Source organism: Anopheles funestus, chromosome 2RL, assembly GCF_943734845.2.
Source record: "Anopheles funestus chromosome 2RL, idAnoFuneDA-416_04, whole genome shotgun sequence".
Classification (NCBI taxonomy): domain Eukaryota; kingdom Metazoa; phylum Arthropoda; class Insecta; order Diptera; family Culicidae; genus Anopheles; species Anopheles funestus.
Window position 1 is genome coordinate 42,722,146 of NC_064598.1, and position 11,928 is coordinate 42,734,073.

Below are 11,928 nucleotides of genomic sequence, written 5' to 3' on the forward strand. Positions count from 1 at the left end.
GCACTGCAATGCCGCCTGGCCCCGTATTTCACATATTACACCGTAGAACCGATGATTAATAATTATTTCACATTCTATTTGATTTCCTTACACTGTTACCACCATTATCATCGTCCTCATCATACTGCGAGATCGTCGAATGGTCGACTTATCCCGATTTGCCTATAATGCAGCTCTCTCACCGTTTCCGAAAATAAGTAGTAATTTTTGTTTTTGTACGTTCGTCCAACTACTATAGTTCAAACTTTGTTGCTTGCTTTAAATTTTATACACATTAACGGGCGGCACCACACCCACACGTGTTGCTTTGCTGATTCGCCTGTAAAACCTGTTTCTTCCAACAAATCGTTCCGCATAATAATAATGATCTGTAAATATATTCATATATATATATAATATGTATCACAAAGTGGTTCCACTAATTTTCTCTCACAACATACATATGTATCCTAGTTGTAACGCAATTTTTCGATTTGTTTTTGCTACCTGCATTGCGAAATGAATTGACCCCGTGCAAACATTGCCTTGGGTTTTTTTTGGCGCGATATCGTCCGATAGTGTCAGGAATTTTCGATCGATTCCGTACCATTTTAAAATTGTGCTTCCGCTTTCTAATTGCATTACATTTCGTTTCGCGAAGCAAAGTTAGGCTCGCTAAATTACTAGAACTGGTTTTGCTTCACCAACAGACACCAATTACGTGAGATCGGGGCGGTTTTTTTGCGCGCAATCTTTTCAGCCACAGATGACAGACATTAAATGTGTTTTTTTTTTCGTTTCTCCTCCACTGGATTCCACCTAACTGCCAAAAGACAGTGAACGGGACGAAGACTAAATTCGAACAACAGCAGTTTTAAAAACATCCATCTATAGTTAAGTGTCGGTTTGGCCATAATAGTAGTGGTTTTCAAATGGACTTAACGCTTAAAGTTACCAATTGCGATATTTAAACTACGGCTCCATAAATGCTATTTGGCAACCAGGCGGGGAAGAAAAGTAATGATTGTTTGTGGAAGCTCAATAAAATGGGAACGAAAAAAAACCATATCTCTACTGCACACACACACGCACACATTCCATTGGCGTGTGGTTAAGCTTTTCCTACTACAGTAAACTCTAGTTTAAACTCTGTTACGTCGGTCTAAGTACATACAAATTGTAACGCTACAGGAGATAAAGAGGATATCAGGGTGTATGATATTCATGCTTTACCATTGTCACATTCACCAGGCCAAATGACCATGAAACATTAAACATAACGCCCTACTGCTGTCCGCTACTGTGGTTAGCAACACCTTTCGTATCGATATCATCCGGCAACACCATCGTTATCGCGCTAGCCGTGGAAGGACTCTGCTCCCGGGGCAGTGAATACTTTTTCTTAAACGCCCGGTCAAAGTTGATCGGGCGCGCAATGTCCAGGCTGATCGGTTTGATGATCGAGTTCGACGTTAGCGAATCGAGCTCGTGCGATTCGGAACCGACCAAATCACCGGCCGCCGAACTCGAATTAGACAGCAGCTGTTCCGACACAACGCCCTGATGATGATGGTGTGACGTGTGATAGTGATGATGGTGACCCAATCTCGACGATCCGCCAGCATCCAGTTGGGTGGTCACCTTACAACCATCACCACCGCGCAAACCGGTCCGCAGTTTGGGATAGCGAAACTGGCCAAATCCGTACTGCGGTCCAATCAGGCGCAACAAACTCATAAGAAAAAAGGTCGCATACAACCAGCTGATCGACATGACGATCACCAGAAACACACCAATCTGTATGTACGCCAGTACGCTCGAGGGCAGCATCAGCGCACCGGCAATGCCGGTTGTGATTGCGGCCATTGCCGTCGGTCCGAGCATTCGCTGCAGGGAAAAGCGCGTCGACGAACGGCGATCCGGTTCGGTCGACAGTCGATAATGAACACCGTAGTGAAGACTGAAATCAACTGCCAGCCCGATCGCCGTACTGACCGCCACACTTTCCAACACGTTCAGCTTCCAGCCCAGCAGAACGAGCATCGCGACCGTCGTGAGTATCGTAAGCGTTACCGTCACGATCGCGTACAGACTGATCAACACATTAAGCGTTACGAGCATTAGTACGAGCAGTGCGACCGCCATTGCCATCGCGATTGCCACCATCGTGCCGGTCGAGAGCGTGTCCTGCAGGTCGAAAAACTCCAGCTCGCTGATAAACCACGCATTGGCCATCGTGGCCGGTGCATCGTGCAGCTGCTCAGCGAGCCATCCCTCGACCGTACGCACAAACAGCTCGATCTCGTGATAGGACATGGTAAATATTTGCGTACTTTCATACTCAATCACAACCGCTTTTACGATCTTATCGTTCGGGTGCGGTAATCGGGCGACCGGTCCCGTACCCTGCTGGCCGACACCAACCGCGAACGAACTGCGATCAAATTTGGGTCCTGCCACACCTGGGATGAAAAATTCACGCGGTGTCTCGTACAGCGAAGAGATCGATTCCGGCAAACACTGGTCGAATATTTCCGGTGCGAAAGGAAAGGGTGAAACTTCACAGCACGGCGTCCGGTCAATTTCACCCATCGAATCGTTACACCGCCGGGCCATCCAGCTAATAAAGTTCTCGATGAAACAGTTCGGCAACAGCAACCCATAGCTCGTCTGGTAGAAGGTTTGGTTTTTGATGCGGCGACAAAACTGTAGCAACCATTGTTGCGATTCCGGCGCGCTCATGTTGAACGACTCGTCGAAGTACAGCTCGCCGCGCTGTTCCGGATCGAGAAAGTTCCCACGGTCGACGGGCAGTACACCCCATACGAAGCGGAGCGGAATTTTGAACGTTTCCGTCGTCTAGAAAAACGCGTTTTGGAGTAATTTTTGGTATAAAATAATCTCCCCATCAATAACAATCATACTTACGGTGTACATTTTCTCGAACCAAAACATATCCTTGTACTCACTATCGTACCGCTCGAAAGGATGATTGCTGATGAACAGCTTAAAGTCGGGAGAGTCCGGCAGTCGTAGCTTTGGCCAGTGTAGCACCAAAATTCCACTCGCAATGCCGATCGTACCTGAACGAGGGAAAAGAAACTAGTTAATATTTCTTCATTATAGTAATGTGCTACCTCGCCTAGTCTTACCGAGCAAGGTAATCCACAGCCAGGGTAAGTTAATAATTAAGTCTATTATAGCATCCTCAACACGTCTGCTAATGTGTGCGATCGAAATGAATGGAATCGTGCAGCGATGCGTTACACGAGCAAATGGTTTCAGCAGCATCAGACAGGATATTCGCTCTGCGATCGATACAGCGGCCGGCAGCCAAGTAACCATAAGGAAATAATTCGCCATAACAGCCGTACCGGAAAATATGCTATAAAAATGGAATTATTTTTACGTGAAGGTAGTAGAACGAACGACAATAACTTACCCAAAGCACCGAACTGCCGTTATCGAGCTAACATAGGACGCATAAAACGCGGCCGCCGTTGTTAGGGACGTTACCAGCATTGATAACGCTGCGTGACGAAGCGTACTGCCCATGATTTCCACCAACGTATCAGAAGCGCCGCGTATTCCAGCCGTACCACTTGCCTCAGAATTGCAGGACGACGTGGAAGGGACGATCGGTATGACGATACCGCCGCCACATTTCATACGATCGGCGATCGTACATTGCCATATTTTCAGAAATATAAAAGCATCATCAGCCCCAATGCCTACATAATGTCCAAGCATAAGAAAGTAATATTACTATTAGAACAAACCTCAACATCGGCGAGATATGGAATCACTCATACTAACCTACAACCACAATAACAGCGAGCAGGTTCATGAACGGGAAGAATGTAAGCTCGAATATGAAGGAATAGACAAAGTAAGCAATTCCTAGGGAAAATGCCACCGCTACTACTGTCATAAGCGTTACAAACAGTGACCCAGTGTACAGCCACATACAGAGCACGACGAATATGCCTCCGAGCCCGATCAGCCAACCATCGCGCAGCAAACACTCATCGAACAGTGCGTTTTTCAAGCCCATATCCATTGCAACAACCGATACAAGATCATTGGCAAGATTACTGCAAACAAACATGATCAATAAAGCTACCAGTTTTGTAAATATCTTCGTAATGAAATGAAAAACTTACACATGACTTAAGCTATGGTAATACTGCATCGATTTTATGCTTCTCGCAATCGGAAGGAATATCATAGTGGCGTTAAGAAATTCAGCAGATTCCTGACAAAAAGGGGGAGAGAGAAATATGGATTATTTTTTGATAAAACAAAAAAAACTTTGATCTTTATGCTTACATTTTGCCGTATGAAATCCACGTTCGTTAAATAGTGTAGTATATTATACACGGCGTTATGTTGCTTGCATTCGCTCGGTGCAATACATCTCGATCCAATGCAGTCGTTGCTTAGCTTCATGTTGTGATAATACTGAAAGCAGTCGTACAGTAGCGTCTTTACCATGGCAACATCCTCCTCGTTCAGCTCGAAACAGGACGATTTGTTGGAAAGAAACGTCACATAGTTTACAATGGACCACGGTCGGCAACAATCGTCCGACGTTAGTTCTCGCTGGCAAATGTCACCATAATGTTCCACTTTGACAATTTTCTGCTCAAGTTCACACAGTGCCAGAAAGGCATTAAGCTCGAACATACTTTCGTTTAGATTGTGATTTATTCGCTGTACAACAAGGTGAGCGTATTCTTTGTCTGCAAACAGAACATGAATGAAATGTGATTAGTTTAGTGTAAAACCCTCATGTTACCATCGTTACTCGTAGTTTACTCACTTGGTGACTCGCAGAAGAATCCATCGGACGGTATGTGCGTTTCAATCGGTTCCGGTGGTGGTTTTAACTTCCGCAGCGTATCCCACTTTGCCCGCTTCTTCTCCATCGTTTTATTGCCGACCTCCTCCGTGTAGTACGATTGGTTACGGCCGTACTCCCAAACTTCTTGCCGGCCATTACGGTGTGGCATGGTTTCGTTGTCATATTCCTCAAAGCTTATAATCTCCCCATTGGCCGCACTTTGGTTGTGATACAGTTCCTTCAGGATGCGTATATTTTTGCTATACTTTGTGTGCTTTTTGGCCGCTTCTCCGTCGACGGTGTTTAGCGTTTTCTTTTTCGATTTATTCTTCCGCCGCTTGGGGAAACTTGTCTCTCCTGTAATGGGTCTATGCAGGAGATTGTTCGTGCCGAGTGTTAGCTCTTTCGGGTTGGCCACCAAACGGCCGGCCGAGCTTGTCTCTTCCAGCAGATTGCGCCATGCGGTCCACCGCTTGCCAATCGAAGTACCGCGTGCTTCGAATCCCTGTAAAAAATGATTGGTAAGTATTGATATAAGCAGGCTTTGGTTTTCCACGCACAGATGCTTACCAGTGTTGGATCATCGAAGTCGGGCAGCTTCCGGGTGAACAGTGCGACGACGATGCAGGCAACGGAGAATGTGCCCACTGCCACCAGCACGAGCTGGGGACGGCGGGCCAAAAGTTTGTAATACCACTGCATGCTTTTTATGGTGCATCAATAATCACCCCCCACACACTGTCCTAGCGTACGCTAGGGCGCTACTGTTCCGTGTGCCATGCGTTGGGAAGGAAGTGAAGAAGTGCATTCAAAACATGCTATTTACAATTCCTTACGCTGTATAGTGTACGATACTGCTGCTGCTTTTACTCCAAATAGTGTGCAATCACTATTCACTAATACACACACACACACACATACAGTCAAATACGCATCGTTTCAGCGAAAGGACCTCCCCGGTACACCTGTATGAGTGTGCAAATTTACGGTACCGATTTTTTTTTGTTCCCTAAATCACGACACCGTACTCTAGCTCATGCTTGGTTAGGCCCGCACAATTGTGTAAGGAACTTTTCTTTTACTAACCTGCTAGGTGACGACTAAACTGATTCTACCATTCGAATTACTAAGCTTGAAGTGCGGAAAACACTGCCCTAAAGTCGTACCAACAAGTTGGTACTACTACTCGTTCTCAGCTTTCCCCGGAACATGGATACACATATTTTTACGCTTATGCTACACACTCTTACATAATTTCACTCGCTTATTGGGTGTACGGTAGAACATGTTGGAATACACAGTATTCGCATCATACTGCAATGAAATTAACTACAAAACACGGTATAAAACTGAAAATTCGCTCGCAGCAGTGCCGACTGTACGTTGTGCTGCGTACGTTTTTTTTTGTTGACTGCATTCTCCTTCTTTACCCGTGCGCCGTCTCGTTCTTGCACCGTTTGACATTTGTTTACGGATTTGTTTACATTTTTTTTTTCATTTGTAAATAAATCCAGATCCAAACAGATCGGATCGATATCGTCGCAGTAAGCGATGCAGATTGGTTCGGGAAACGTATTGCAGTTTTAGCTCTTCCACCATGACTGCCGAGCTGTATCGGTGTAGCTTCACATGGCCACGGGTAGAAGGCAGCATAGAAAAACAAATAACACCCCAAGTATCCACAACTGCAACTCCGGATTTGTAAGTACTGCAGAAAGGGCACATTACGAAGCTGCTGTGTGGTGTTTTAATGGGTGGCTATTTACGTTTCAGTGTACCACTGGAAGAACTTCTCGATCTGGACATGTGCTTGATATTATCCAAATCCGACGAGCAGGAAGCTTGTGAAATGCGACTCACAATCGCTCCACTGTACCTTCCGCGGGCAGTTTCACTGGTGGTTGAATGTCCGATAATTGAATGTTATTATGGCGGGTTGAACGAATACTTCAGTACCTATCACGGTGAGCTAGTGTACACACTTGAGGATGTGAAGGTATTCCGATTTGATATACGCATTGCAATGGATATTAATGAGCTGCAGCTGAAATTCATCTCGAGTGAAAATGGACCGCTCTGTCTGTACGGTACACGGCTGTATCTGACACGCAATACCGATCCCTTGCGTACAATGATGACGATGATGGGAGGAAGGAAAATTGATCCAGTAGCCGTACAGCACCGCTTACAAGCCACCGACTTATCTGAGAAGGCAGAAAAATGCAAGCGTTTGATTCTTGGTTCGATGATTTCGTCGGAACAAAACATTGTGAACAATAATGCTCTACCGGAAGGCTCCACTAAACATCCAACTTGTACAGTATCAGATGAAACAGATAATAGTAGTTTGCCGAATCTCTTTAGCGAGATGAAACTTTTCCCGGGATCCGATCGGACACAAAACACTGCACTAATGGAAGCTGCCATGAAGCAGTATATAGATGCAAAGTTTAGCGAATTACAACAAATGCTAGATAACCGGCTGTCCGTGTTAGAGACTCGCCAAAATGCAAAGCTCGACCGAATACTAGCACTGTTGCAGGAGAAAGTAAATGATTCTACAACTAATGTACAATAAATGTGTGTGTGCCAGTGCCCTGGTGTCCCATTATGGGACAGATAGCACAACGGTTTTTTTGATATTTATTACATGAAGTTTGAGAAATTAGTTGTAAATAACATTCAGTTCAGTTTACGATGCAAACAAAATAATAGATAACGGGTAAAACCCACATACACGAATGGTTATTTCTTCTGTTTTGTTTGTACATGCACAAAAGCTCCCATTACACATCCGTCGCTGTCGCACATTCGGTGGGAGCGAATTGTAATAAATACGGCCACAGATGCACCAAGTTCCTCTAGAACAATCAATGAATGCCCTTCTAAAACGTATCCTACATATTGCCGATCGATGTAAGCGTTTCAGGCGTTTTCTTCCGCACTGCAATAGAACAGAACAACAAAACAATACTATCGTTAGCGAGTTACTTTGATCACTGCTATGGTAACGTTGCTTACGTGTTATTGGGATCGAAGCAGTGCAACTGCTTGCGCCAAACCCGTATCAGCCCATCCCATGCACGGCGACTGTATTTCAGATGCTTTTGAGGTGTGGTAGGATGCTCTTTGGTGCGTGCCTGTCTGCTTGAGGTAAATGGTAAACAAAATAAACAATAATTTCCACTGCGTCTCTACGGTGAATGTCGCGTCCAGCTACTTACTTTGGCACTTGCTTAATGTAGTTCTCGTAGCCTAGCGTGTTCTTTCCGTAATCGATCTGCTTCTGGCGACGCACCAGCACGGCCTCGTCCGTTTCGTACTCTAGCTGCTTGCGGCTGTTCTGACTAGACGCACCGGAGCTGGAACTTTCGCGCCGCAAACGCCAACTGCCGTGATCATTCTCGTGCTTTTTGCTTCGCTTCCACTGGCCACCGCTATGCTGGCCATGTTCCCCATCAGCATCGTCCGGATCCATGCCCGAAGCGTTTTTCTCATCCGTCTCCTCACTACTCGACTCACCGGACAAACGTCTCTTGAAGGGTGATTTTATGAGTTCATTTTGTACCAACTTTTCGTACTTCTTTACATTGGCCGAATCTGCAAGGGTGATGACGACGGTGCAAAGAAGCGATTAAAGCCGGTATGACAGTGCAATAGAGCGTACTACAAATCACCATAACCTCAACCAACCATTTAGTGGTCGGTGCGAACGAGGCTTGCGGATGATCACTTCAGCCCAGCAAAAGTGCCGTCACTTACCCAGAATATCGATCTCGATTTGTCGTCCATTTGAAGCCTTATACAGGACGGACATTTCATTCGATTGATCTTCCGAATTTAGGCTTTCCTCTCGATCTGTTTCTTCCCTCTGTTGATTAAGTATGTTCCGAGTTTACCGACGATGCAAAAAAAAGATAAAAAGTATTTCATGCACCCAACCGCACCAGAGACGTACCGAAAGCGAGAGACAGACGTTCGCGATTTCACAAACACAACTTCAATCAGGTGAAGTTTATACATACCGATGCAGTTTCGTGCGACTCTTGCAGTTCGCGCTCTGATCGCAACATTTTGGCTGCCTTTTCTTCTTCTTCTTCCTCCGGTGTTGGTTCGTACCAACTAGACGAGAAATCGATGTTACTACCAAAATTCGGCTGTACTACGCTGGTGGTAGACATTGTTCAAAAAAAATTAACGAGTAACGATTAAATCTTCAGTAAACACTGAATCGTCAACTGTTGGTGTGGAGAATTTGCAATTAACTAGTATCGTTCGCAATGTGGTCGTTCAATTTTTAAACTGCACAGATTCTTCGTTTGCTGCATAGATTTTGTATGCATAAATAGCATGCACTGCACAAGAACTGAATGGACGTGAAAGATTGATACGAAATAAGAGCTTAGCTTATTGATTGCGTCCCTAATGAAGATAAAACTAACTCTAGGTGCGTAAGGCACGAAGTTAAGGTTTTCAATGACTAAAAAAACAAGCCTTCCACAGAATGTTGGGCGCGGGAAAACAATCCCGCTTCGATGTGGAAGGAAGGTTGGTTCATGTGTGTTTTATCTCACTAATACACGGACACACGGAAAAGTTTGACATTTGTGTACATAAACAGGGCTGGTGAAACAATGCAATCCATATACTGCATAACACACCCGGTTTAGGTTCAAATCTCGATTAGACCCGCTTTTCTACATGGAAAAGGACTAAACTATTAAAGTAATAAAATTAGTGGTAGATAGTACGCCGATTCGGTTGTAATAGAGCACGACTGTAGTGGAAATCGCCACGGTTGTAGAGCCCATCTAGTATAAGACCAATCATTACTAATGAGTTCAGGAATAACATTGACCTAGAACGTTATGGTTGCGGTACTTTCAATATCATGCCGAACTATATATGAAAGTGTGTGCCCTAAACTTAGTGGAGAGGCAGTTCAAGCCACTAAAAAAGGTGCAGCAAAAAGGAAGTTTAGTGCATGATCTCGAAATGTACATGCGTAAAAAGTAAAAAATTTCCAAGCAAAATGATACCCATTCTCCAGTATTCAAGTTTTAGGGGTGTAAAACAGATACATTTTTACAATGATCTCTCGTCTGATGACCACTGCCCAGTGAAAAGTTTTACTCAATATCGCAGATGCTCCTGCCCAGAGAAAAACATACTCTACATGCGCATGTCAACGAAGCGTTAGTGTCAGTTGAGCGTTTACATTAGCTGCAGCCAAGAATAACAATACGCACCGACTTTTTTGTGTGTGCGAAGAAAGATTACGGAAAGAAAGGGGAGGAAATTGATTGTTTGCGTTGGCAGGCGAGGGCGGATACAAGGATAAATAGAACGCATCAAGCGCAAGAGTGCTGCAAGATTACACACCAAGCGTAGTACAGGCAGGCAGCAGCGACAGTATTCAGTGAGTAATGACGTAAATAATATGCTGGTAGGTTGATTTGCACGTAAAACGATCTATCGCGGAAACCGAAGTGCTGAGCGGAAAAGGGAAAAGATGAATCTGGTTGATTGTAACCCGTACGGCAATGGTTTGCTGTATGCAGGTTTTAATCAAGATCAGGGTAAGAATGAACAGTGAAAACAGTTAGTCATGGTACTGAATTGCATGTCTGTTTCGTCTCGCCTACCTACAGGTTGTTTCGCCTGTGCCACCGACAATGGCTTTCGTGTGTACAACAGTGATCCGCTAAAGGAGAAGGAGCGGCAAATCTTCCCCGATGGCGGGGTCGCTTACGTAGAGATGCTGTTCCGCTGCAACTATCTTGCGCTAGTTGGTGGAGGATTACGGCCACTGTATCCGCCGAACAAAGTGCTTGTCTGGGACGATTTGAAGAAGGCGCCGGCAATTTCGCTCGATTTCAATGCCCCCGTCAAGGGGGTACGGCTTCGGCGGGACCGTATCGTGGTAGTGCTGGAAGGAATCATTAAGGTGTACGCTTTCACACAGACGCCCACCCAGCTGCACGTGTTTGAAACCTCCAAAAACCCGCAGGGCCTGTGTGTGCTCTGTCCGAACAGCACCAAGTCGCTGCTCGCTTTCCCCGGTCGGCGTACCGGGCACGTGCAGATCGTTGATCTGGCCAACACGGAAAAGGCGCCACATGAGATTAATGCCCACGAAGCAGCCATTAGCTGCATTGCGTTGAACTTGCAGGGCACCCGGCTGGCAACGGCCAGTGATCGGGGCACGCTGATACGCATATTTGACACGTCGAGTGGTACAAAGGTGGCAGAGTTGCGGCGCGGTTCGAATCAGGCAAAAATATATTGCATTAACTTTAATCATCAATCGACGTCCGTGGTGGTGTCGTCGGATCACGGCACCATTCACGTGTTTAATCTGGAGGAACCGAATAAGGGACGCGATGGCAGTTTGTCAGGGGGAAGCGTCGGCGGTTCCAGCTTGTTGACGCGCTACTTCACCAGCCAGTGGTCGTTCTGCAAATTTTCCATCCCGCAAGGCCCACCATGCATCTGTGCTTTTGGATCTGAGAACAATTCCGTAATTGGTAAGTTGTTCGAAATAGCTGTTTTGTGTAATTTTATGTATTAAATACAATCGTACGATTGGTTTTTTCCCTTCTTTTAGTGATATGTGCGGATGGACATTATTACAAGTTTGTCTACAACAGCAAAGGCGAATGCTCGCGAGAAGTTTGTACGCAGTTTCTCGAAATGTCCGATGATCAAACGTAAGAGAGTGGCGAAGCCGAACGACGCTGGATACCAAGAAGTTTATAAAACATTGCATGGAGAAAGGCTGCTGCGTAAGGAAAGGAAATTATATGATGTGTATTTAGGTACGGATATGATTCTCTAGGGAGCGCAACCGGGAGGAAATCTGGCTGGTAAGCAACGATAGTGATCAGTGAGGAGTATTGATGGAAGGTAAAAGAAAATCGATTTCCTTCAGGTATATTTAATAGCGATGCATATGTACGACATGAAGGAAGGCGTTACGCTAAGTAAATTAAATACATTTACACGTGTTTTGATTCATCCGATAGCTGCATGCTAATACGTGATTGATTGTACTGTAAAGAAGATGTATTTCTTTCATATAATTTATCAGGCCCGGTGGCTGACGT

The 11,928-nt window shown here is 45.2% G+C and overlaps 4 protein-coding genes across 5 annotated transcripts; 2 read left to right on the top strand and 2 right to left on the bottom strand.

Annotated features, from left to right (window-relative positions):
- Window positions 1–26: 26 nt before the first annotated feature.
- LOC125761257 (protein dispatched) lies at window positions 27–6,223 on the bottom strand. The gene is made up of 9 exons (XM_049422217.1): window positions 5,393–6,223; window positions 4,802–5,327; window positions 4,309–4,721; window positions 4,143–4,234; window positions 3,796–4,073; window positions 3,422–3,710; window positions 3,132–3,364; window positions 2,908–3,062; window positions 27–2,838 (listed from the first exon to the last, which is right to left on the bottom strand). Exons 1-9 carry the CDS (start codon window positions 5,522–5,524, stop codon window positions 1,264–1,266), a joined length of 3,693 nt encoding a protein of 1,230 aa, XP_049278174.1. The 5' UTR covers window positions 5,525–6,223; the 3' UTR covers window positions 27–1,263.
- A 36-nt stretch (window positions 6,224–6,259) lies between these two features.
- Window positions 6,260–7,450, top strand: LOC125761297 (uncharacterized). Its single transcript, XM_049422292.1, has 2 exons — window positions 6,260–6,523; window positions 6,596–7,450. The coding sequence occupies exons 1-2, from the start codon at window positions 6,420–6,422 to the stop codon at window positions 7,398–7,400; spliced, it is 909 nt and encodes a 302-aa protein (XP_049278249.1). The 5' UTR covers window positions 6,260–6,419; the 3' UTR covers window positions 7,401–7,450.
- On the bottom strand, window positions 7,428–9,349 carry LOC125761302 (histone RNA hairpin-binding protein). Of its 2 annotated transcripts, none has more exons than XM_049422297.1 (5): window positions 8,848–9,349; window positions 8,585–8,693; window positions 8,047–8,422; window positions 7,844–7,969; window positions 7,428–7,766 (listed from the first exon to the last, which is right to left on the bottom strand). In XM_049422297.1, exons 1-5 carry the CDS (start codon window positions 9,001–9,003, stop codon window positions 7,748–7,750), a joined length of 786 nt encoding a protein of 261 aa, XP_049278254.1. In that variant the 5' UTR covers window positions 9,004–9,349; the 3' UTR covers window positions 7,428–7,747. The 2 variants fall into 2 exon arrangements, with proteins under 2 accessions (XP_049278254.1, XP_049278255.1); XM_049422298.1 differs by having other exon boundaries at window positions 7,844–7,966; window positions 8,848–9,340.
- Window positions 9,350–9,971: 622 nt separating this feature from the next.
- On the top strand, window positions 9,972–11,846 carry LOC125761293 (WD repeat domain phosphoinositide-interacting protein 3). The gene is made up of 3 exons (XM_049422288.1): window positions 9,972–10,401; window positions 10,474–11,349; window positions 11,430–11,846. Exons 1-3 carry the CDS (start codon window positions 10,335–10,337, stop codon window positions 11,534–11,536), a joined length of 1,050 nt encoding a protein of 349 aa, XP_049278245.1. The 5' UTR covers window positions 9,972–10,334; the 3' UTR covers window positions 11,537–11,846.
- Window positions 11,847–11,928: the final 82 nt, after the last annotated feature.